This window comes from Cetorhinus maximus, chromosome 18 (genome assembly GCF_964194155.1).
Source record: "Cetorhinus maximus chromosome 18, sCetMax3.hap1.1, whole genome shotgun sequence".
NCBI lineage: Eukaryota > Metazoa > Chordata > Chondrichthyes > Lamniformes > Cetorhinidae > Cetorhinus > Cetorhinus maximus.
Window position 1 is genome coordinate 77497049 of NC_135896.1, and position 22239 is coordinate 77519287.

General features: G+C 42.1%; 1 protein-coding gene across 1 annotated transcript in view; it reads right to left on the reverse strand.

Moving 5' to 3' along the window:
- vps39 (VPS39 subunit of HOPS complex) overlaps positions 1 to 22239 on the reverse strand; it is a 118082-nt gene that overhangs the window by 48537 nt on the left and 47306 nt on the right. Inside the window, exons 10-13 of the mRNA XM_078563014.1 lie at positions 18989 to 19109; positions 8750 to 8879; positions 8037 to 8179; positions 7374 to 7514 (exon numbers count right to left, since the gene is read on the reverse strand). Coding sequence (XP_078419140.1) covers positions 7374 to 7514; positions 8037 to 8179; positions 8750 to 8879; positions 18989 to 19109 — 535 coding nt within the window. The remainder of the gene's footprint in view (positions 1 to 7373; positions 7515 to 8036; positions 8180 to 8749; positions 8880 to 18988; positions 19110 to 22239) is intronic.

Consider the following 22239-nt stretch of genomic DNA (forward strand, 5'->3'; position numbering starts at 1 on the left):
CCACCTACCTTCCATCCTTCATAAACTTGAACTCATCTAAAACTCAGCTGTGTGTATCCTAACTTGTACCAAATTCAGTTCATTCCTTATCCTTGTACTTGCTGACATACATTGGTTTCCACTCCAAGAAAGCTTAGATCTTAAAATACTCATTCTTGCTCTCAAATCCCTCCAGTCTTGCTCCTCCTTATCTTTGTTTGGCTCTACAGCCCTCTGAGGTCTCTGCACTCTGTTAAATCTGGCCTCTTCTGCAGCCATGTTCTACCATTGGCAGCAACGCCTCCAGAACTGCCTTGCTTCTAAGCTCCAGAATTCCCTTCCTAAACATCATCTCCTCTCTCTCCTCCTTAAAACCTACCTCTGTGACCAACCTGTCCTAATATTTTTTTAAATAGCTGTGTGTCAAATTTTGTTCGATAACAATAACTAACTGGAGATGTTTTACTACATTAATGACACTATCAGGGTTCAAAATACATGGGGGGGGCAGTGAGTGAATTCACACAGAAAGCCATTAAAAAGTCAAGAAAATTCAATCACGTGTTGACCAATGTGGAAGCGACATGACCTGTGAGGAGCTACTCCTCTCCCACACTTGCTGCTGATAGGGCCAATTGCACCTCCTATCAGCAGCAAGCGCAGGGAGAAACAACCTGTGATTGGAACAGCAGCAGGAAAGTGGGTGGTGGCTCATGAGCCTAAGCACAGAACAGGGGTGAGAGAGAGTGAGGGCACGAGTGGGGGGCCGCGAGTGAGCGAGGCAGAGATGGGAGCAAGAGAGAGAGAGAGAGAGAGACTGCAAGGGAGAGGGAGAGAGAGAGAGAAGAGAGGGGCTGGGGCAGAGATAGAGAGGCTGGGGGTGGGGGGTGTGTGGGAAGAGAGAGACAGACAGACAGAGAGAGAGCAAAAGAGAGAGAAAGAGAGGCTTTGAAGGAGAGAAACAGAGGCAGGCTCCGAAGGAGAGAGAGGGGCTGCGAGGGAGAGAGTGAGGAGAGAGAAGCTGCGAGGGAGGGGGAGAGAGAGAGAAGAGAGAGAGAGGCTGTGAGGGAGAGAGAGAGAGAGAGAGAGAGGCAGGCTTCAAGGGAGAGAGAGGGTGTGACAGGGAGAGGGAGAGAGAGAGAGAGATTACGAGGGAGATAGAGAGAGAGGCTGAGAGGGAGTAGAGAGGCTGAGAGGAAGTAGAGAGAGAGAGAGAGATAGAGAGGGGGGGGGGAGGCTGTGAGGGAGGTAGAGAGAGAGAGAGAGAGACTGCGAGGGAGGTAGAGAGAGAGAGAGAGAGGCTGAGGGAGATAGAAAGAGAGAGGGGCTGCAAGGGAGATAGAGAGAGACTGCGAGGGAGAGAAAGTGAAGAGAGGGACTGGGACAGAGATAGAGAGGCTATAGGGGTGGGAGAGAGAGAGAGACAGACAGACAGACAGAGAGCGAGAGAGTGCGGGCGAGAGAGCTCGAGCGAGAGAGAGGCTTCAAGGGAGAGAAAGAGAGGCAGGCTCCGAGGGAGAGAGAGGGACTGCGAGGGAGAGAGAGAGGAAAGAGAAGCTGTGAGGGAGGGGGAGAGAGAGAGAAGAGAGAGAGAGGCTGGAATGGGGAGAGAGGCTGTGAGGGAGACAGAGAGAGAGGCAGGCTTCAATGGAGAGAGCGACTGTGAGAGGGAAAGGGAGGAGAGAGAGAGAGGCTGCAAAGGAGATAGAGAGAGAGAGAGACTGTGAGAGAGAGAGAGAGAGAGGGGCTGCGAGGGAGATAGAGAGAGAGAGAGAGGCTGTAAGGGAGATACAGAGGCGTTGCGAGGGACAGAGAGAGAGGCTGCAAGGGAGGGAGGGAAAGAGGGGGAGAGAATGAAAAATAGTGAGAGAGGCTGTGAGGAGCCTGAGGGCCAGGAAACCTTAAAGCCACTGAGGTCACTGCAAATTTGTGTGGAATCTCTAGCTTAAGGCTGCATAATTTCAGGAGCTACTGTATGGGGAAATGTATAGTGGATGTCATTGTAATGAACACTGTTAATTGGATAACTTAATACTGAACAGTTCTATATCATAAGTAAGATTTGCATTTTCATGTTATCACATCACAAAGCATTTCACATACTGTGAATTACTTGAGGTGAAGTGATCACGTTAGAGACATATATGCAACCATTTTGCACATATTAAGATTCCAAACAGTAATGAACGACTTCCATTTTTATAGTGGGCTGAATCTTCCAAGGAGTGGCAATCATTGCCGGATTGACACTCTGCTCCTCTTTTTTACACTAAGATGGACCTCTGCATTTCTGGCCCAGACTTCCGAATGAACTGGACCTCTTCAGAAATGCAGAGCATACCTGTTCTGGGAGTCCTCCTTCGTATTGCAAGATCGTCAGGAGAAGCCAAGCCACACCCATTTTTTACAGCACTAGCTGGCATATTTTGTTAAGTCTTCATTCACTAGTACACTGAAAAGCTTTGGAACATTTAAATAGCTTTTCAGTGTGGTTAGTGAATGAAGGCGAGTGAGACAGGTGGGTAGGGTGGAGCCCGTCAGGTGAGGTCGGGAAGGGGGAGGGCGGAGCAGGTGAAGAGAGTCAGGGGTTTGGGTGTCAGAAGGTCAGGGATGAGTTGGAGGATCCGAAGCTGTGTCTTGAAGGGTTGGGGTGAAGGGTGAGTCAGAGGGGTCAGCTGTATAGTTAGCCAGGAGCTAAACATGCTTTTTTTCCTGTCTAATATTTCCTTGGTACTATCCAGGTAACTGAGTCGGAACACTCCAAAGCCTCCGAGTTGGACACTTTCTCAGAGGGTTCTGGACTCAGAGGAATTGCCCATCAGAAGTTGAAATTTCCTGGGCAATTGCACTGGAGTCTTACATTGAGACCTTTGAGGAGACCAATAGCACATCCTCCGGGGTCCATATAGTCTCCAACGATCCGGAGACCAGAAGACCTGGGTGAGAATTTTCTTGACCTTAGGACATCCCAAAGTGCTTTACAGTCAATGAAATACTTTGGAACTGTAGCCACTGTTGTAATGAAAGAAATTAAATTAGGTAAATGATTTAGCAGAGTCTAGGACTATACAGTATAAGCCAAAAATTAGAGCTAGGTCTTTCAGAAGTGAAATTAGGAAACACTTTTATACACTAAGGGTGGTGGAAGTTCAGAACACTCTTTCACGACCAGCAGTTGATGCTAGATCAATATCAACGCTAGCTCAATTGTTAAATTAAAACCTGCGATTGCGATCTGAAATGCCGTAAAAAAGGGGAGGGCTGCCCAGTTGATGGGGGAGGGGACAGAGGCATTGATGGGGGGGGCTGGGCTGCAGTCCGGGGGCAGTCGGGGGCTGCAGTTGGAGGGGCGACATAGTTGGTGGTTCTGTCAGGGTGGGGGTATTCGATGGAGATCAGTACAATAGTTACCCAGAAGCTAGAAGTGGCTTTAATTCTTTTAATTTTTTCTGGGTAACTATTGCTGTAAGACTGCCGGAACCATCCAAAGTTTGTGATTTTAATCACATTTTTGGATGGCTCCCAGTGCAGGGCAATTGCCCATTGGAGGTCTGAACTTCCCGGGCAATTGTGCAATTCTTACCTGGGAACCTCCAGGAGTGGGTTTTTAGGGTAACCCCCCCATATACGCAGCCCTGGAGCTCGGAAGTTATGGGCCATTAGCTATGATCTCACCAGTCAATGGAAGGTGTATTTAAGGGGATGGCTTTTTGGGTGTAGAAGCATGTGTCAGTTATTTGAAAGATGTTTGCTGCTAGCTTAGGCCTGTTGTTTTCATCTGACAATAGAAATATTATGGTGTCCAGGAAACTAATGCTTTCTTTGCGTGTTGTGGCTTTAAGTTTAATGGAGGGGTGATGATTATTGTGGATAATGAAGAATTCTGCTTCTGTGTGAATCCAAATACCCCATATGTCAACACAAATACAGAAGGTAATTTTTTTAATTCATTTTTATGGGATGTGAGTGTTGCTGGCTAGGCCAGCATTTATTGCCCATCCCTAACTGCCCTCGAGACTGCATCATCTAAAAAAGGAGTTAGTTAGAATTAGAAAGGAGCCTCTGAAAACCAACAAGTAAGTAGTCCTCGAGAAAATCTCAAGAACAGCCCTCAGAAAAAAACTAATTTTGACCCTGGGTGCGATATAAATGCAAGCTTCGTTGATGATGCACATAAGTTGCCAGCCAGAGACTGTGAATTAACACCAGCATTCATGAGTGGGAGGGAAGGAGGTACATTCAGTTTTCAGTCTCTAAAAAGCATATTCACATGAAATACCTACAGTTTTAGTGGGGGAAAGTTGGCTCCAGGAACATCCAGCACAAGATCACAGCTTTGAACAGTTCTAAATGCATCAATGTCTTGATACTAAATAAGTAATACAGACAGTATGACAATTATATTTCTCTGCTCTCCCTATCAGAATAAACATCACATTGGAGCATCCTAGGTGCATCAAAGAGCTTCCTCTGTGATGACTCCTGCCAGTGGGTGGAATGAGAGGTCTCCCAGGTTGAAGATGGCATGCATAGTGATTGAATCAAAAACAACTCTCTAGACTCCGATAAAGGAGTCAGTAGCGCTCCAGGGCACTGTCCATGATTAATCAGTTAGGTTCCATAAGGGCAGTTGCAAGAGGTAGATCCATGAATGGGGGCTGGGAGCCTTCTACTTGGCTGGACACCAATACTGTGCTGGTCCCTACCAATCTGTGCCACAACGGTCTGGAGAACAATGGGTATGTACGTTTGGGGAAAGTCTAGGATTTGTGCGACTTGAAACTACTTGTGTGGATTTCTCAGCAGTTTGACTTGGAGACTCAGGTATGGCAAAAGGTTTCCATTTGAATCAAACACTCCAAAAAAACACCAGCTAAAAATCTTTAAAGTCACATCTAAGTCAGTATTAAGCATCCAGCTAATTTCTCGAAGCACCAATTTATGAAGGCTTGAGGAGCTATTTCCCGTTTTCCCACCACCCTCACCTTAGTTTTCTCCTCCCATCTCTTGGTGTTAGTTTATTGTGATTACTATCTTTCAATACTTTACAAAAGTTCATTTTTTTTAAGAGTAAACCTAGAACTGTGTAAGTAGGCTCTCAGACTGTGGAAGGCATCACAAGCAAGCCTAATCCTGTCGTCACCTGACCAATTGTGAACATTATGGAAGTGGTCACTTGATTGTGGTCGGGGCAGTTACCCTCCTTAGTTCAGAGGTGCTAAGGGCAATTTCCCATCTCAGGGGAGTGCAGTCGAGAACATATATCCACAGCATTGTGGGCAAATAACTACAGGGTTGGGGACAGAGGGTAGGGGCACAGCAAAGTATAGACATGCAGTGGTCATAGAGGGATTTGATAGTCTGTGGGATAAACATATGTTTTTAATAACCACTCACATGAGTTCTGGTGGCAGGATAATGAATATCACTGATAGCGTGCAGAACATTTTGAGGAGTGGGGGTCAGGGGGATGGAGTGGAAGGGGAAAATCCAGAAGTGTGTCCATGTGGGGACTAATGACATTGGAAGGAAAAGGGTTGAAAGTCAGAGCTCAGGAGGTAGGGAGGAAATAGCACAATCTCAGCAAAGGTAAAAGAAAAATCTTAGGCTTACTACTTTGGATCTACTTTATGTCAGCTGTGGTTCAGTTTTGGTCACCATCCTCACCTGAGTCAGAAGGTTGCGAATTCAAGTCCCACTCCAATGCTTGAGCACAAAAATCAAGGTTGACACCCCAGTGCAATGCTGAGGGAATGCTGCACTTCTGGAGGTGCTGTCTTTCTGGTGTGACATTAAACTGAGGCTATGTCTGCTCACTCACGTGGGCATAAAAAAATCTCATGGCACTATTTTGAAGAAGAGCAGGACGATTATCCTCAGTGATTTGGCCAATGTTTATCTTTCAATCAACATCACGAAAACAGATCATCTGGTCATTATTACAATGTTGTGGGAACTTGCTGTGCGCAAATTGGCTACTGTGTTTCTTTCATTACAACAGTGATTACACTTCAAAAGTACTTCATTGGCTGTAAAGCACTTTGGGACATTGTGATCATTAAAGGTGCTATATAAATATATTTTTGTTTACTCTCAGTGTCACACTGGTCAGCATTGGAATAGTAGGGTAGGACAGGTTAAAGTATGGCTGGAGAAAAAGTGCAAGAGGGAGTCAGAGGGAAGCACAGGCAGAGGGCATGAGTGAGGTACTAAATAAGCACCTAGCATTTGTCTTCATAAGAGGATGTTACAAATGTAGCAGTAAAGGAGGAGGTGGTGGCTAAAAATTGGATAGGCTAAAAATTGCTAAAAAAGAGGTACTTAAAAGAAAAGACACCTGGTCAGGATGGAATGCATCTTAGATTACTGAGGGAAGTAAGGGTGGAAGTTGTGGAGGCTCTGGCCACAATCTTTCTGCTTGGATATGGGGTGGCGCTACAGGACTGGAGGACTGCAGATGTTTCACTTATTTTCAATAAAGGGGAGAGGGATAAACACAGCTGCTAGCCAGCTTAATATCAGAGATGGGGAAGCTTTTAGAGATAATAATCCAGGACAAAATTAATTGGCATTTGGAAAAGTATAAGTTCATGAATGAGTCAGAAAGGACTTATTAATGGTTAATCATGTCTGACCAACTTGATAGAGTTCTATGATGAAGTAACGGAGTGGATTAATGAGGGTACTGTGCTTGATGTGTATATGGACTTTCGAAAGGTGTTTAACAAAGTATCACATACTAGATTGGTTAACAAAATTAAAGCCTATGGGATTAAGGGGGGGTAGTGCCAATATGGATGCAAAATTGGTTAAGATACAGGAAGGAGAAAGCAGTAGCAAATGATTGTTTTACAGGCTGAATAACATACAGTGGTATTCCCCAGGGGTCAGTATTAGGACCAGTGCTCTTTTTGATATATATTAAGGACTTGGGGTATTCACGAACATCTTTGTGGGTGAATGCACCATACATAATCCCTCCATGACTGATTGCCCAATTAGTGATATCTCAGTGGGTACATACACCATCTGACGTGGTACCAAGCTACTCAAACCAGAAGACTGTAGGTTCAAATCTCAGTCTTTACTGAATTAGCTGATCTCAGGCAGGGTATTAGTTGGGACAATAAAGTTGGCAAAGGATCTGGCATAGAGGGGGGGATAAATCCTATTCTTGATGACCACTCCTAGATCTCAGGTGACACCCTTTAAAGTTTTGCTCACACCGATTGTTTAGATTTAACCATGAAGAGTGGTTAGCAATTGTCAGCCTCTCACAAAACCACACTCCTTTCAAGCTCAGAACTTTAGAAGAATGGAGAAAATGTAACATTCATTCTTGTCTTTAAAGTTGTTCTTACTGTCCCAATGAACCACAACATTGTCCTACTCACGTGAAGGTAACACTTCAGTAATGTTGTGTCAATGATCTGGAGCAATTTTTTCTTTGACTTGATGATTGGAGTTCCTTCCACAAGGGGTGACGTGGTAGAGGGTTCTGAATCATGCAGTTGTTTTACCAAATGGGTTCGTTTCTTGAAGGAATGGCAAGAATTATAAATAACATGTTAATGAAGGCTTACTCTATCAACAGAATTTTGGCCTTAAACCTTAAAGTGTACCTTACTATCACATCACTACATGCTTCATTCCACAGGTCCCAATACATGTTCACCTACATTAAGGTCTACAAGTGTTCTCACAGGTGGCTATAAAGCACCTCAAGTTCAATCATGTCCACCAACACCAGGAGGCATTCCAATCCTTCCACCTGTCTCCAAATCCTGGTGCATTTGCTCATTGTGGTATAAACATCCCTCTACACACCCTCCTGCCTCTGCCCAGCACATTCACTCACACCAAGCAGCCTAATATTCCAGGTTAATTTATTTATTTTAAGTATTGAACAAATCCTCCAGCTCTTCTCCAGGCGCATTCAAATCAGGCAGGTCATGAGCACCCACGCACATTCATTCATGATATGTATTAACAGGCCCTGAAGCTCCTTCCTAGGAGCATTTAAATCCATTAGATCATGATCCCTCAAGTGTATTTACCTGTGTCAAGTAGTCTATGAGTGCTAAATGTGCTTTCTCCAGTTCTGCAGTGGATAGTGCAGGAAGAGGATTTGGATACTGAAGTTGTTTCCTGTAATCAGCTGGCAACAGGTCTGGGTACAGCCCAATCACATGAGTGGGATCTGAAAAATCAAGTGCGGTAAAGTTAATAAAGATCAAGCGCACTGAATTTATTTCAGCTGCAGCTGGAAACAAAGACTGTCCAATAATCTCAGCAAGAGACCAACCTATTTAGAATTGTCCAAATTCAGTGCTTTTCTGTGCTTCTGTACCTCTTAAAAGTGAACATTTGAAATTCAAGTTACTTTCAGACCCCTTCAATTTGCAGATAGTGTCCCTCTGACCTTATTCCTCTCATTCCTTATAAGCACCAAATTCACAGTACGACACCTTTCCATGTATTCTCACATATTGAAATCAAAACTGTCAGAGTTTCCAACTCCAAATTGCTCCTCAGGCCCTCTAAACTACAACACTGTCTTTCTTCTTCCTCTCTCTCTCATTTATCAAAACTCACGTGTGACAACACCAATCATTAATGCATGATTATAGAAAAGGAAGCAAGAATGATAAATATTATTTTAACAAGGGCATCAACCCATTATCTTTTCTTTTGAATCTCGGTGTCATACTGCACTGTGGACCTTAGATCATTCAACCATTTAAAGAAAAATATATAGCCAAATTCTTACCTGTGCCGAGTTTAGCGAAAACCTGCATGGAGTCATCAAAGCGTTTTTGGCAGAACAGATTGAAAGCAAACAGGTTCTGAATGTGGTGAATCTGCTGCCACTTATCACTGTCCGAGTCATCCTTCATTTTCTGAAACACAAATAGCAACTCTTTAGACAAATACTCAAGGATGGGAGGGCTGTCACCATTTTTTAAAATTAGCAAATTATTACAGGACTCCCAGTACCCAAAGAAAAATCAATCCAATTAAGAAGATTTTGGATTGAAAAAAGTACATGCCGACCTTCCTTTGTTCATGTCTCACAAACTCCAACTTGTCCAAAATGTGCTATCTGTATCCTGTCCTACATTAGGCCCTACCCTGCATGACATGACAAAGGGCATCAAACACAATTAGATTCCTACCAAACGTTACACAGCGGGAGACAAAGCGTTTTGGTGCACTCTGAAGGGCACCGAGTGCTCCACAATTCTGTAGCTGCAGAAAACAGCATCTGCAGTATTTTCATTTTCCAGACTACCTGCTTCACTGCAACTGAAGTCATGCATTTCATACTTGCACAATTGATTTTATCACTCCATCATTAGTGGCCGTGCTTTCAGTTGGCAAGGCCCTAAATTCTGGAATACCTCTATATCTCTCTAAACCTATACATCTCTGCCTCTTTACCTGTTTCCTCCTTTAAGATACTCCTTAAAACCTACATCTTTGACCAAGCTTCTGGTCATCTGACCTAATATCTCCTTACATGGCTCGGTGTCATAGTTTTTTAATATAATGCTCCTGTGAAGTGCCTTGGAATATTTTATTACATTAAAGGTGCTATATAAATCTAAGTTGTTGTCGTTCATTTGCATGTGTAATATGATATGTAAAATCTTTAAAGATTATATACCCAACTGGGCGAGCTCTGAAACGAACTTGTTTTGCAGAAACTAAAGTTCAGTTTATTGGGTAAGTGTACAAGGTATAAAATGAAATTGGGATTAAAAATCTGCAGCTTCTTGGGGAACAAAGGATGCCACAAGCTTAAATCATGTAAACAACATAAATAATAATATCTCAGTAGTAGTCTGACATAGCTGTCAGGCAGGCCTTATGGCTGGTAGTGAGACAATGAACAAGGGAATAATCTAAAAGCTACTGCGGATGCTGGAAATCCAAAACAAAACAAAAACAGAATTACCTGGAAAAAGTCAGCAAGTCTGGCAGCATCGGCGGAGAAGAAATCAGTTAACGTTTCAAGCCTTCATGGCCCTTCGGCAGAAGGGCCATGAAGGCTCAAAACGTTAACTGATTTCTTCTCCGCCGATGCTGCCAGACTTGCTGAGTTTTTCCAGGTAATTCTGTTTTTGTTTTGAAGGGAATAATCTACTTCACTTTGTCCTCACCAGTCTACCTGCCCACTGGTAGAAGTGACCACTGCACAGTCCTTGTTCTATCTTCACAAGGAGGGCCCCTTCATCCTATTGTGCAGCACCACTGCCATGCTAAGTGGATTGATTAAGAACAGAATTAGAAGCTCAAGACTGGGCAGCTATGAGGTGCTGTAGGTCAGACACCAGCAGAATTGTATATAACCAGACTGTAACCTCATGGCCAGGAATATCCCTCATTCCTCATCACCATCAAGCTGATGACCAACCCTGGTTCAATGAACAGTGTAGAGCAATGCAGTAGCAACACCAGGCATACCTGAGAATAAGTTGGCAACCAGAGTAAGCTACAACACAGAACAACAAGCATGCTCAATAGGTGAAGCAGCAGACTACAGACAGAGCTAAGCAATCCCACAAACAATGGATTAGGCCAAAGCTTTGCAGTCCTGCCACATTCAGTCAAAAATTGTGGTGGGCAATTAAGCAACTAACAAAAGGAGAAGTCTTCATGAGAATCCCCATCCTCAATAATGGTGGAGCTCAGCACTAGTGCAAAAGACAAGGCTGAAGCATTCACAATCATCTTCAGCCAGAAGTGCCAAGTTGATGATCATTTTTCGTCTCTTCCTGAAGTCCCCAATTCAGATACCATTGGTACTACTGAAGCTGGTGTTCTAGAATTAACCATACCTCTAGCCAAGCTGTTCTAGTACAGATATAATATTTGCATCTACAGAATAACATGGAAAATTTCTCAAGTACTACTTGCCCACAAAACTCAGGGCAAATCGGCCAATTATCACAACTATCAGCCTACTCTCAATCAGTGGCAAAGTGTTGGAAGGTGTCACTAACAGTGCTATCGAGTGGCACCTACTCACCAATAACCTGCTGACTAATGTCCAATTTGGGTTCCACCAGGATCATTTGTCTTAAGAACCCATTACAGCCTCAGTCCAAATAAGGACACAAGTGCTGAATTTCAGAGGCAAGGTGAGAGTGACTGTCTTTGATATTAAGGCAGTAGTTGACTCAGTGTGGCACCAAAGGGCCCATGTAACACTGAAGTAATAGCTGAAGTGATAAGGAAGATGGCTACGGTTGGAGGTTAATCACCCCAGCCCCAGGACATCATTTCATGGGTTCCTAAAAGCAATGTCCTAGGTCCAATTATCTTCGGTTGCTTCAATTACCTTTTCTTCATTGTAAGGTTGGAAGTGGGGCGGTTTGCTGATGATTGCACAATGTTCAGTTCCATTTGCAATTCTGCAGGCAATGAAGCAGTCAGTGCCCAGATGCAGCAAAATATGGGCAACATCCAGGCTTGGGCTGATATGACAGGAAGAGGACAGTGTGCTGGACATCACAATGAAACTAATTTTGACTCAGAGAAAAGGGCTCGCCAAAATTGACATAAATAAGATAACAATAATGAAGAAAATAACCGCACTAGAGAGTGACAAATTCCCAGGGCCCGATGGTTTCCATCCCGGGCCGTATAGGAAGGAGGCGAGAACATTGCAGATGTTCTAATTATAATCTTTGAAAATTCTCTCAATTCAGGAACTGCTCCTTTAGATTGGAAAATTGTGCATGTCACTCTGCTATTTAAGAAAAGTAACAGAGGGAAAATAGGGAATTATGGACTAATTAGCCTAACGTGTGTGTGTGTGTTGCAAAATTGCTAGACTCTATAATTAAAGACAGTGTTACTGAGCACCTTGAAAATTTTCAGCTGATTAGAGCAAGTAAGCATGGATTTATAAAGGATAGATCAGGCCTACCTTAGGAAGACAAATGGAAAGTTGGTATATATTGCCAGGAGAATGGAATATAAAAATAGGGAAGTTTTACTGCAAGCTGTACAGGGCCTTGGTGAGACCACATTTGGACTGCTGTGTACAGTTTTGGTTTCCTTATTTAAAAACTATATAATTGCTTCAGAAGCAGCTCAGAGAAGATTCGCTCAACTCGTTCCTGGAATGAGCAGCTTATCTTATGAAGAAAGGTTGAAGAGGTTGGGCCTATGCCCATTGGAGTTTAGAAGAATGGCAAATAATCTTATTGAAACACAAGAGCCCGAGGGGATTTGACAGGGCTAATACCAGGAAGATGTTTCCACTTGTGGGAGAGACTAGAACCAGGGGACACAGTTTAAGAATAAGAATGATCCCAGGAATGAAAGGCTTAACATATGAGGAACATTTGAGGGCTCTGGGTCTATACTTGATGAAGTTTAGAAGGATGAAGGGGGATCTGATTGAAACTTACAGAATACTGAAAGGCCTGGATAGAGTGGACGTAGGGAAGATGTTTCCATTAGTAGGAGAGACTAGGACCCGAGGGCACAGCCTCAGAGTAAAGGGAAGACCTTTTAGAACAGAGATGAGGAGAAACTTCTTTAGCCAGGGAGTGGTGAATCTATGGCATTCATTGCCACAGAAGGCTGTGGAGGCCAGGTCATTGAGTGTATTTAAGACCAAGATAGATAGGTTCTTGATTGGTAAGGGGATCAAAGGTTACGGGGAGAAGGCGGGAGAATGGGGTTGAGAATCCTATCAGCCATGATTGAATGGCGGAGCAGACTCGATGGGCCGAATGGCCTAATTTCCGCTCCTATGTCTTATGGGTCTATCACTTAAGATGGAGATAAGGAATTCTCTTCCCCAGAAAGCAGTGGAAGCTGAGTACTGAATTTATTTAAGGCAGATTTTTCATCGACAAGGGAGTCAAGGATTATGGGGGTAGGCAGTAAAGTGGAGTTGAGACCACAACCAGATCAACCATGGCCTTATTAAATGGCACAGCAGGCTTGAAGGGCTGAATGTCGTACTCCTGCTCCTAAATCCTATGTTCTTCCTAGGCCTTACAAACCTGGTTGAATTTTATTGAAGGCATGACTAAAGTAATGGATGGGAAATGTCTATGGATGTTATTTATGTGGACTTCCAGAAGGCATTTGATAAAGTCCCTCATAGGAGACTGCTAGCTAATGTTCAAGCTCATGGAATTGAAAGCACATCATTGACCAAGTTTGGAAACTGCCTGGGTGGCTGAAGACAGTGTAGGGATAATGGACAGGTACTTTCATTGGCATGATGTGACTAGTGGTATCCCTCAAGGATCTGTGCTGTGGCCTCAACTATTCACTGTAATTATTAGTGACTTAGACGATGGGATTTTTTGTTTTGAGAGCTACTCTTGGGGCTACATTTTTGGTTTTCAGGGGCTCCCTTTTCATTCTCATTAACTCCTTTATTAGGGGATCTAGTCTGGTAGTAACATTACTATATTGTTCTTTTTTTCTCAGGGTGGAAGAGTCAAGGGGACATAGATTTAAGGTGAGAGGAGAAAACTTTAGAGGAGATGTGCAGGGCAAGCTTTTTACGCAGAGGGTAGTGAGAGTCTGGAATTCGCTGCCAGAGGAGGTGGTGGAAGCAGGTACGATAGTGGTGTTTAAGAGGCAGCTTGACAAATACATGAATAGGACGGGAATAGAAGGATACGGACCCTGGAAGTGCAAACTGTTTTCGTTTGACAGGCAATATGATCGCGCAGGCTTGGAGGGCCGAAGGGCCTGTTCCTGTGCTGTACTTTTCTTCGTTCTTTGTTCTATTACTTTCTGTATTTGTGTTGACATATGGGGTATTTGGGCTCATCCAGAAGCAGAATTAGAAGAATTCATTGATGTCTTCAATAATCATCACCCCTCCGTTAAACTTAAAGCCATAACACACAAGGAAAGCATTAATTTTCTAAACATCACTGTATTTAAATTGGAACAAGAAAACAACAGGCTAGCAACAAAAGTTTTTTTTCCCCAAAGCATCTGACACATGCTTCTCCACACAAAAAGCCATCACCCTGAATGCATCTTCCGTGGACTGGTGAGGTCTTCATCGCATATATACAAAACTGGAAGATTTTAACCAGGCAGTTACTACCCTTTTTACTGCATCTCAGATCTCAACCTCAGGTTAAATTTAACAATTGATCTAGCATTGATTTTAACCTAGCATCAATTGCTGTTTGTGGAAGTGTTCCAAATTTCCACCAACATTACTGTGTAGAAATATTTCCTAATTTCACTCCTGAAAGATCTGGTTCTAATTTTTAGATTATGCTCTCTAGTCCTTGGCTCTCCTAAATTATTTGATCATTTACCTCACTACATTTCCTTCATTACAACAGCGACTATACTTCCAAAGTATTTCACTGACTATAAAGCATTTTGGGATGTCCAAAGGTCATAAAAAGCACTATAAAAATGTATTCATCACTTTTTGGGATCTATTACATGCAAAATGTTGGCATGTTTGTTTCTAACACAGTCACTGCACCTCAAGTAATTCACAGTATGTGATACACTTTAAGATGCCATAACACAAAAATGCAAATCTTTCTTTAGAAATAAAACTGTTCAGTATTAAATTATCCAATTTACACAGTGTTCATTACAATAGCATCCACTACATTCTTCCCTGTACAGTAGCTCCTGAACCTATACAGCCTTAAGCTAGAGACTCCACATACATTTGCAAGGAATTAATTACCTCACTGACTTCAAGTTTTTATGGCTCCCAGTTAGCTGAGTATTCCATTGTTGACAGGTTTAAAACTGTTCTCTCCCCTTTACAGCCCCTCTTCCCACTGATGTTCCAGTGCTTGGACTGATGCGCAGCCACTCACCTTCACTGCTCCTCCAATCACAGGCTGTTTCTCTCCCGCGCATGTTGCTGATAGACTCATGAGTGGAAAACAAGAGCAGTTCCTCACAGATTCTTCACTTCCGTGTACAGGGGCAACTTTTCTCTTGTGGGTTGCCCTATTAATTGAATTTTCCTGGGCTTTTTGGGGGCTTTCAAGGGCAAATTTGCCCACCACTTCTCTGTATTTTGAATCCCATATTCCTTTTAACAGCTTTATTAACTTGCCCCGCCACCTTTGAAATTATGTCCCCTATACACAGTAACAGGTCATTAATTTGTCAAAAAGAGTAATGGTCCTAATTCGACCCACAGGGGACAACATTGGATATTTCTCTTCCATTTGAATATCAACCATTCACCGCTATATGCTTTCTGTTTCTTTGCCAATTTTGTATTGATAATGCAATTCCCCTTTTAACAAAATTGAGACCCATGAGTTTATGTCTAATACATGGCACTTTTTGAAACATCATTTGGAAGTCAATATACACATCGACTGCACTATTTTCATCAACCCGCTTTGTCATTTCATGAAGAACATAATCGTGTTTGGTAAACATGATTTGCCTTTAACAAATTAATGTCATTTATTGGCCCATATTTTTTCAAATGTCAAATAATTGTGCTCCAGATTATTTTCTTTAGGTTTATCACTATTGACATTAGGCTGAAAAGCCTGTAGTTACTAGGTTTAACCCCCTCCCTTTTCTGAACATGGATGTAACCTTTGAAACTCTTCTGTCACTACTGCATACCTCCATATCCATGGAGGATTGAAAAATTGAAACCAAAGCCTCTGCTATTTCCACGCTACCTCCCTCGACATTCTAGAATGCAAACAGTCCAGGCCACTTTGACTGCTGCCAACATTTTAAGTAGTCTTATTTTATCTGTTTTTATCCTTTCTAATATTTCTCATTCCTCCTTTACTGTGACATTGGCAGCAACTGTTTCTTTTGAGAAGGCAAATACAAAGTTCTCAGTTGTGCCCTGCCTCCACAAAATGATTTTTTTGGTCCCTAATCCCCCACACCCCATCAACCTTCCTTTAACTATTATATGCTTTTACTCTTCAGTGCTACCTATTATGTTACTCATTAATCTCTTCTCATTCACTACCTTTTCCCTTATTTCCTTTTTCCATTCTTCTCTGCACTTGATTCTCAACTGCATCACGAACCTGACATTTATCAAAAGCCTCCTTTTGCTGTTTCATTTTAATCTCAACTCTTTAGTCATCTAAGGAGCCCTAGCTTTAGATGCCCTTCCTACCCCCAATTAGGGCATACAAACCAGTCTGCTCAACCAAGAAGCACATATATGAGGCAGAATTTTTACCTCGTCAGGCGGGCTCGGGAGCAGCCACAAAACCAACCACCGCCCGAGATTGGGCCCCAACTGCGATTTCACACTGGCTGGCCAAGTAACGGCCAGCCAGTGTGGAAGGCGCACTCAAGGTGGGAGCAGCACAAGCGCTGAAGTATGTGCATGCGCAGGGATGTGCTCAGTGAAAGCTCCCTGAAGGCACAGGGTTGCCTCAGGGAGCTGAAAATTTTTACATTAAAAAGATTTCAAAAATAAGGAAAACATGTTCCCTCATGTGACTCTGTCACATGAGCAGAGACATGTTAAAAATGGACTTTAAAGTTTTTTAATTGTTTTTTCATTTACTGTCCGAAACCTCAACCCACCAGTGGATGAGATTTCGTTAAAAATGCAAAGGCCACCTGGCTTATTCGCCCACCCGCCAGCCAAACGGTTGGGCGGGCAGCAAAAAATTTAATTTAATTAACTGATTGAGGGCCTTAATAGGCCTCTCAATTGTTGGCTGGCATGCTGCCGCCTCTCGCGCCACCAAGCGAAATATTGCGATAGTACGTGATGACGTCGGGACACTCGCCCGATGTCATCGTGCACTATTTTACTCCCATTCAGGTCAGGTACACGCCTGCCTAACGAGGGAAAAATTCTGCCCATGGGGTTTAGAGGTTGTGCACAGTGATGCATTTAGTGCTTAAAGTGCAGTTTTTAAAAAAAAGACCACTAATTCAACTCTGTTTTATTCAGCATACCCTCATGTCACCAAATTAGTTTCAGCTGACTATGTAAGTTAGCCATAAAATTTGCCTGAGAATGTCCTGAAATATTTCAAGAAGCTTTAGGTTCTGGGTTACAGGTACAGAGTGTTTTCTATAGAAATGATAATGGATGGACAATCAGAGGGTTAAAATATTATTTCGCCTATTGTGATTGTAATACTTCTAATGGAGCTACCCAACAATAATTCCATTGCCTTTTTGTTTCATTATGCCCTTTCCTTCTTTAAAAATTAGACATTTTTCTTTAAAATAGTACTATATGCTCTGCCTTAATAGCCAGTTGTGCTAAAGCATTCCATGTTTAGTAGCCCCAGTAAGGGGGGAACAATTGTTCTAATTTTGTCAATTCTTGCATTGATTATCCTCAGTCTGTACTCCAGTTACAGATCTGTCAACCACAAAAATAACTTTTCACTATTCACCATCCCAAAACCTTTAATAAATTTGGAAAACCTACAATAGATCCTTTTATCTTCTCTATTAGAGTGAAAATGCAAAACGTTTTTGAACCTAGCTACATAATAAGATTGTTAAGTTTTGGGACTGTCTCTTTCATTTAGGGTAAAATGACAGTGGGGGGAGAGTTCATGTGAACTCGGCTTGTCAATAGGCCTGGGTCGGTGAAGAGTAAAGACAGCTAAGATTGTTTTACTGGGAAGAAGTTGTACACCTGAGGATACTGTGGCAACAACATCTGCTTTCAGTGTCAGGCTGCTAAGCTCCAAAGTCCAAAATATTTGAGTGTAAACAGTTGTGCTTTAAATAGTCCATTTGATTCCACGATAGAATAAAGTTGGGGTCTAAAGAATAGCTAATCAGTATTTATATCTGGGTACAAGGGCCATGTGATTCATGTCATCATGCTGTTGGGCTTTGAGAGGGAAAAGGTACAGAGAAAGCCTTGTGATATTGGGTTACAGGCTTTCTTAAAATATCATTGAGTATCATGGACAGATTGGTGGTCTGCCAGGATCTGGGAGAGAGACAGCAGCTAGAGGCTGCAAGTATCTATGGTTCACTGTGCAAGAATGTGGGTGGGTGCTCGATTGAAAGACCAAATTTGTGAGATTCGCCTAGCTTGCACTGGAGGGAGAATTTCCAGGGGAAAACCTCACTGTGAAGTACAGTTCTGAGATTACAAATTACTAGGCTGAGAAAGGAAAAGAATAGAAGTAAACCTTTAGGAGCTAAAAATCACTTTGGATTGAATTTGGGTGAATTGAGTGCTTCCTTAAAAAAGTGTAAAGTATACCTCTGAAATGTGTTTTTTCAGTTTTGCCAGAAGTAAAAAGGGAAAGTTCTGGTCTGTGATTTATACTATACATTGCCTACAAATATAGTGATTAACCATTAGTGGTTTTTTGCCCTGTGTTACAGTATAAGGCTTAAACATGAAATCTCATGTTATCCTCTTTATTAAATGGAATTTGGAATTTTTTTTTTTTAAAGTTATCTGGCTCTATGGGAATCATAATAATATTAAATGCCCGGTATAAAATCAACAATCAAGTTTGCTGATTGATGGTCTTTCCCAATTGCACTCTTTAATGATCTGTTATTTGCATCCTTAGACTTCTGTTCTTCCACTCTGTTAAAAAAATATTCTGTTCACTTTCCTGTCTCCAAAATGTACCGCTTCACATTCCTCTGCATTGAAATGCATCCTATTTGCCACCTATCTGCCTTCCTTGTTGCTTGTCCATGTCCTCCTGGAATGTGCATTATTTCACTTTTAAAATAAAAACAATTACAGCCAAAGACAGTCGAACACATGTAATATGCCCAGTGAAATTTATGTAGAATAGTTTAGCATATATTTTACATCTCTCAACATGATGAGGAACAAATTACTTTTTAACCCAATCTTACTGCCCCATCATTTTATGCAATACTTAGAAAACTGCAGTCAAAGGTCATACCATAGTCAAGATCATTTTCACTTTCCCAGCTCAGGGAGGCAGATGGAACAAGAACCTTGCATATAGATAGAGTTTTTAGGGGTAATTTAAAAAGACATGCAATAATGAAAGATATATCTTAAAGTACTTACAGCAAGCTGTAATGCCAATTCAAACTGCTTGTCTTGAAGAAGCTGTCGGATCTGGGTTGCAATTGAAACAGGTACCAGTCGCCATACAAAGTGATTGCTGGCCACATATACAATGTTAGGCCTGGGAAGTGAAATTGGTGCCCAGTGGGAGAACAAGAGAAGGAAAGAGATCAATTTATATCTTACTATTCATTATAGCTGCCCAGCTAGCTGGTTTAATCACAAATGACTGCAGGTGCAATTTTGTTTGATCATTACATTAAAAAATATTTCTGTAAGAAAATCAGCAGTCTTAGAATCATATAACTATAGAAAAGTTATGGTGCTGAAAGAGACCCTTCAACTCAGTGTCTACGCCAGCCATAAAAAGGAAAAAAAAGAAACTAGCCGCTCATTTTTAATCCCACTTTCCATTACCTGTTCCATAGCCTTGCAGGTTACAGCACTGCTTTTGTATTCAATATCTTGTCCAATAAAGGAAAGCATTCCTTATGCTTTCTTTACCACCTTATCCACATGTCCTGCCATCTTCAGGGGCCTGCATGCCAAGGTCTCTCACTTTCACAACCCCTCTCAATATCCTCCTGTTTATTGAGTATTCCCTTGCTTTGTTTGCCCTCCCCAAATGCATTACCTCATACTTTTCTGGATTGAATGCCATTTGCCACTTTTCCACTCAAACTAAACCACTGATATCATTCTGGAGACAATAGCTATCTTCTTCAATATCAACTACAAAGCCAAATTTTGTTTCATCAGCAAATTTCCCAATCATGCCTCCCACATTTAAATCCAAATCATTAATATATATGAAAAACAGCAAGGGCCCCAACACTGAGCCCTGTGGAACACCACTGGAAACCACTTTCCATTCGCAAAACCACCCAGTGGCCATTACCCTTTGTTTCCTGTCACTAAGCCAATTTTGGATCCAACTCGCCACCTTCCCCCCTATCCCATGGAGTCTCACTTTTCTGATCATTCTGCCATGTGGGACCTTATCAAATGCCTTACTAAAATTCATGTAGACAACATCCACTGCACTACCCTCATCAATCCTCCTTGTTACTTCCTCAAAAAATTCTATTAAGACAAACATGACCTTCCCTTAACAAAACCATGCTGACTATCCCTGATCAATCCATGTCTTTCTAAGTGACAGTTTATCCTGTCTCTCAGAATTGATTCCAATAATTTGTCCACCACCGAAGTCAGGCTGACTGGCCTATAATTTTCTGGCCTATCCCTTGCATCATTTTTAAATATTGGTACAACGTTTGCAGATCTCCTATCCTCCGTACCTCGCCTGAATCTAATGAGGATTGGAAAATGATCATCAGAGCATCCACTATTTCCCCACTGGCTTCCTTGAACAATCTGGGATACAATCCATTCAGCAGTGGTGATTTAACCACATTCAAGGATGTCAGTCCCTCCAGGAGTTTCTCTCTCATTATGCTTATTTTAACCAATATTTCGCACCCCTCCTCCTCCTCAACTAGAATGTCTGCATCCTCCCTCTCCTTAGTGAAGACAGGCACAAAGTGCTCATTGAGAACCCTGCCCACATCTTCCACATCAACACACAAGTTACCATGTCCATCTCTGATAGGCTCTACCCTTTCCTTAGTTATTCTCTTGCACTTAATGTACTGGTAAAACATCTTTGGGTTTTCTTTGATCTTACCTGCCAATATTTCCTGGTATCCTTTCTTTGCTTTCCTAATTTCTTTTTTTTACTTCACTCGTGCACTTTCTGTACTCCCCTTGGCTTTCAACAGTAATAAGCTTTTTGCCGCTGTCATAAGCTCTCTTTTTCTGCTTTATCTTACCCTGTATACTTCTGAGTAACCAGGGGGCTCTAGATTTGGTAGTACCACCCTTTTTTTTTGGGGAGACTCCTACACTGTGCCCATAGAAATTTGCTTTTGAGTACCTCCCACTGATTTGACACTGTTTTCTCTTTTAGGTAGCCTGTATCCAGTTCACTTTTGCCATTCACCTCTCAGCTTTGTAAGATTTGTCTTCCCCCAAGTTAGAACTTTTACCCCTGTTCTATCTTTGTCCTTTTCCATAACGATGTTAAATCTAACTGTATTATGATCACTATCTCTAAAATCGTCCCCCACTACTACTTCATCCACTTGCCCAGCTTCATTTCCTAAGGTTAAATCTAGAATTGCACTCCTTCTTGTTGGGCTTGTTACATGCTGGCTGAAAAAGTCCTCTTGAATGCAGTTCAAGAATTTTGTGCCCTCAGTGCTCATCACACCGTTCGCAATCCAATTGATATTAATGTAGTTGAAGTCTCTAACTACTCTGTCCTATTGCTTTTGCGCTCAGAAATTTGCCTACATATTTGCTCTTCTAACTCCCTTCCACTATTTGCAGACTCCCTCCTTTGGAAAGAAAGGAGCAGACCAGGTCAAAGCAGCTTGCTACATGCATGCACATCGGCTCATTACCTTCACACTCCACATCCTTCATCACAATGAAGTCGATAGGGGTAGAAACAGACATTCAAAAGAGTGTTTCTCTTTTATTGGTAAGACAAATCACATCTTACCACTGTAGGGGAAAGGATAACAGAAAATAACCGCAAAGTGAAGATGGCTGAAGCGACAGGGGGTTCTGAGACTACCAGGTGTGTTATGAAATAGAAGGATGTTATCGGCATGGAACCAGGGAGAAAGGGTGTACAGGTGCTCATTTACTGATTTGTACAAGTCTCAGGTGATATACTTTGGTTAAAAACCAGTAATGGGAATAAGCTTAGTGTTGTAGAAGAGCACAAGGATTTGGTACAGATTCACAGGACATTGAAAGAAGAATCTAGGTTGATTAAACTGTAAAAAAGTTAATGTAATTCTAGATTATATCACAAAAGGCACAGAACATAAAATACAAGGAATAATAAGGGGCCCTTATTATACCTGAATAAGCTTTCAGTTAGAGTGCTGTACACAGTATTGGGCTCCACACTATAGGAAAGATATTGAGGTCATATAAAGAGTGCCATCTGCTGTGAATATCTAGCTATTTCAGCTGCAAAAACATGCAGCCTGCAGGCAATGGTAACATTGGGCACAACCAATATTTCCACCAAGCTGAGCACATGTACAGCAGAGGAGCAGCCTGGAAGGTATACGTAGGTCTTCTGCGTATTAAATACTGCAGCTGTAAAAATAAAATTAAAGGTACCAAGCTTTCAATAAATTGGCTACACAACATAACTTTACAGTGAACAACAG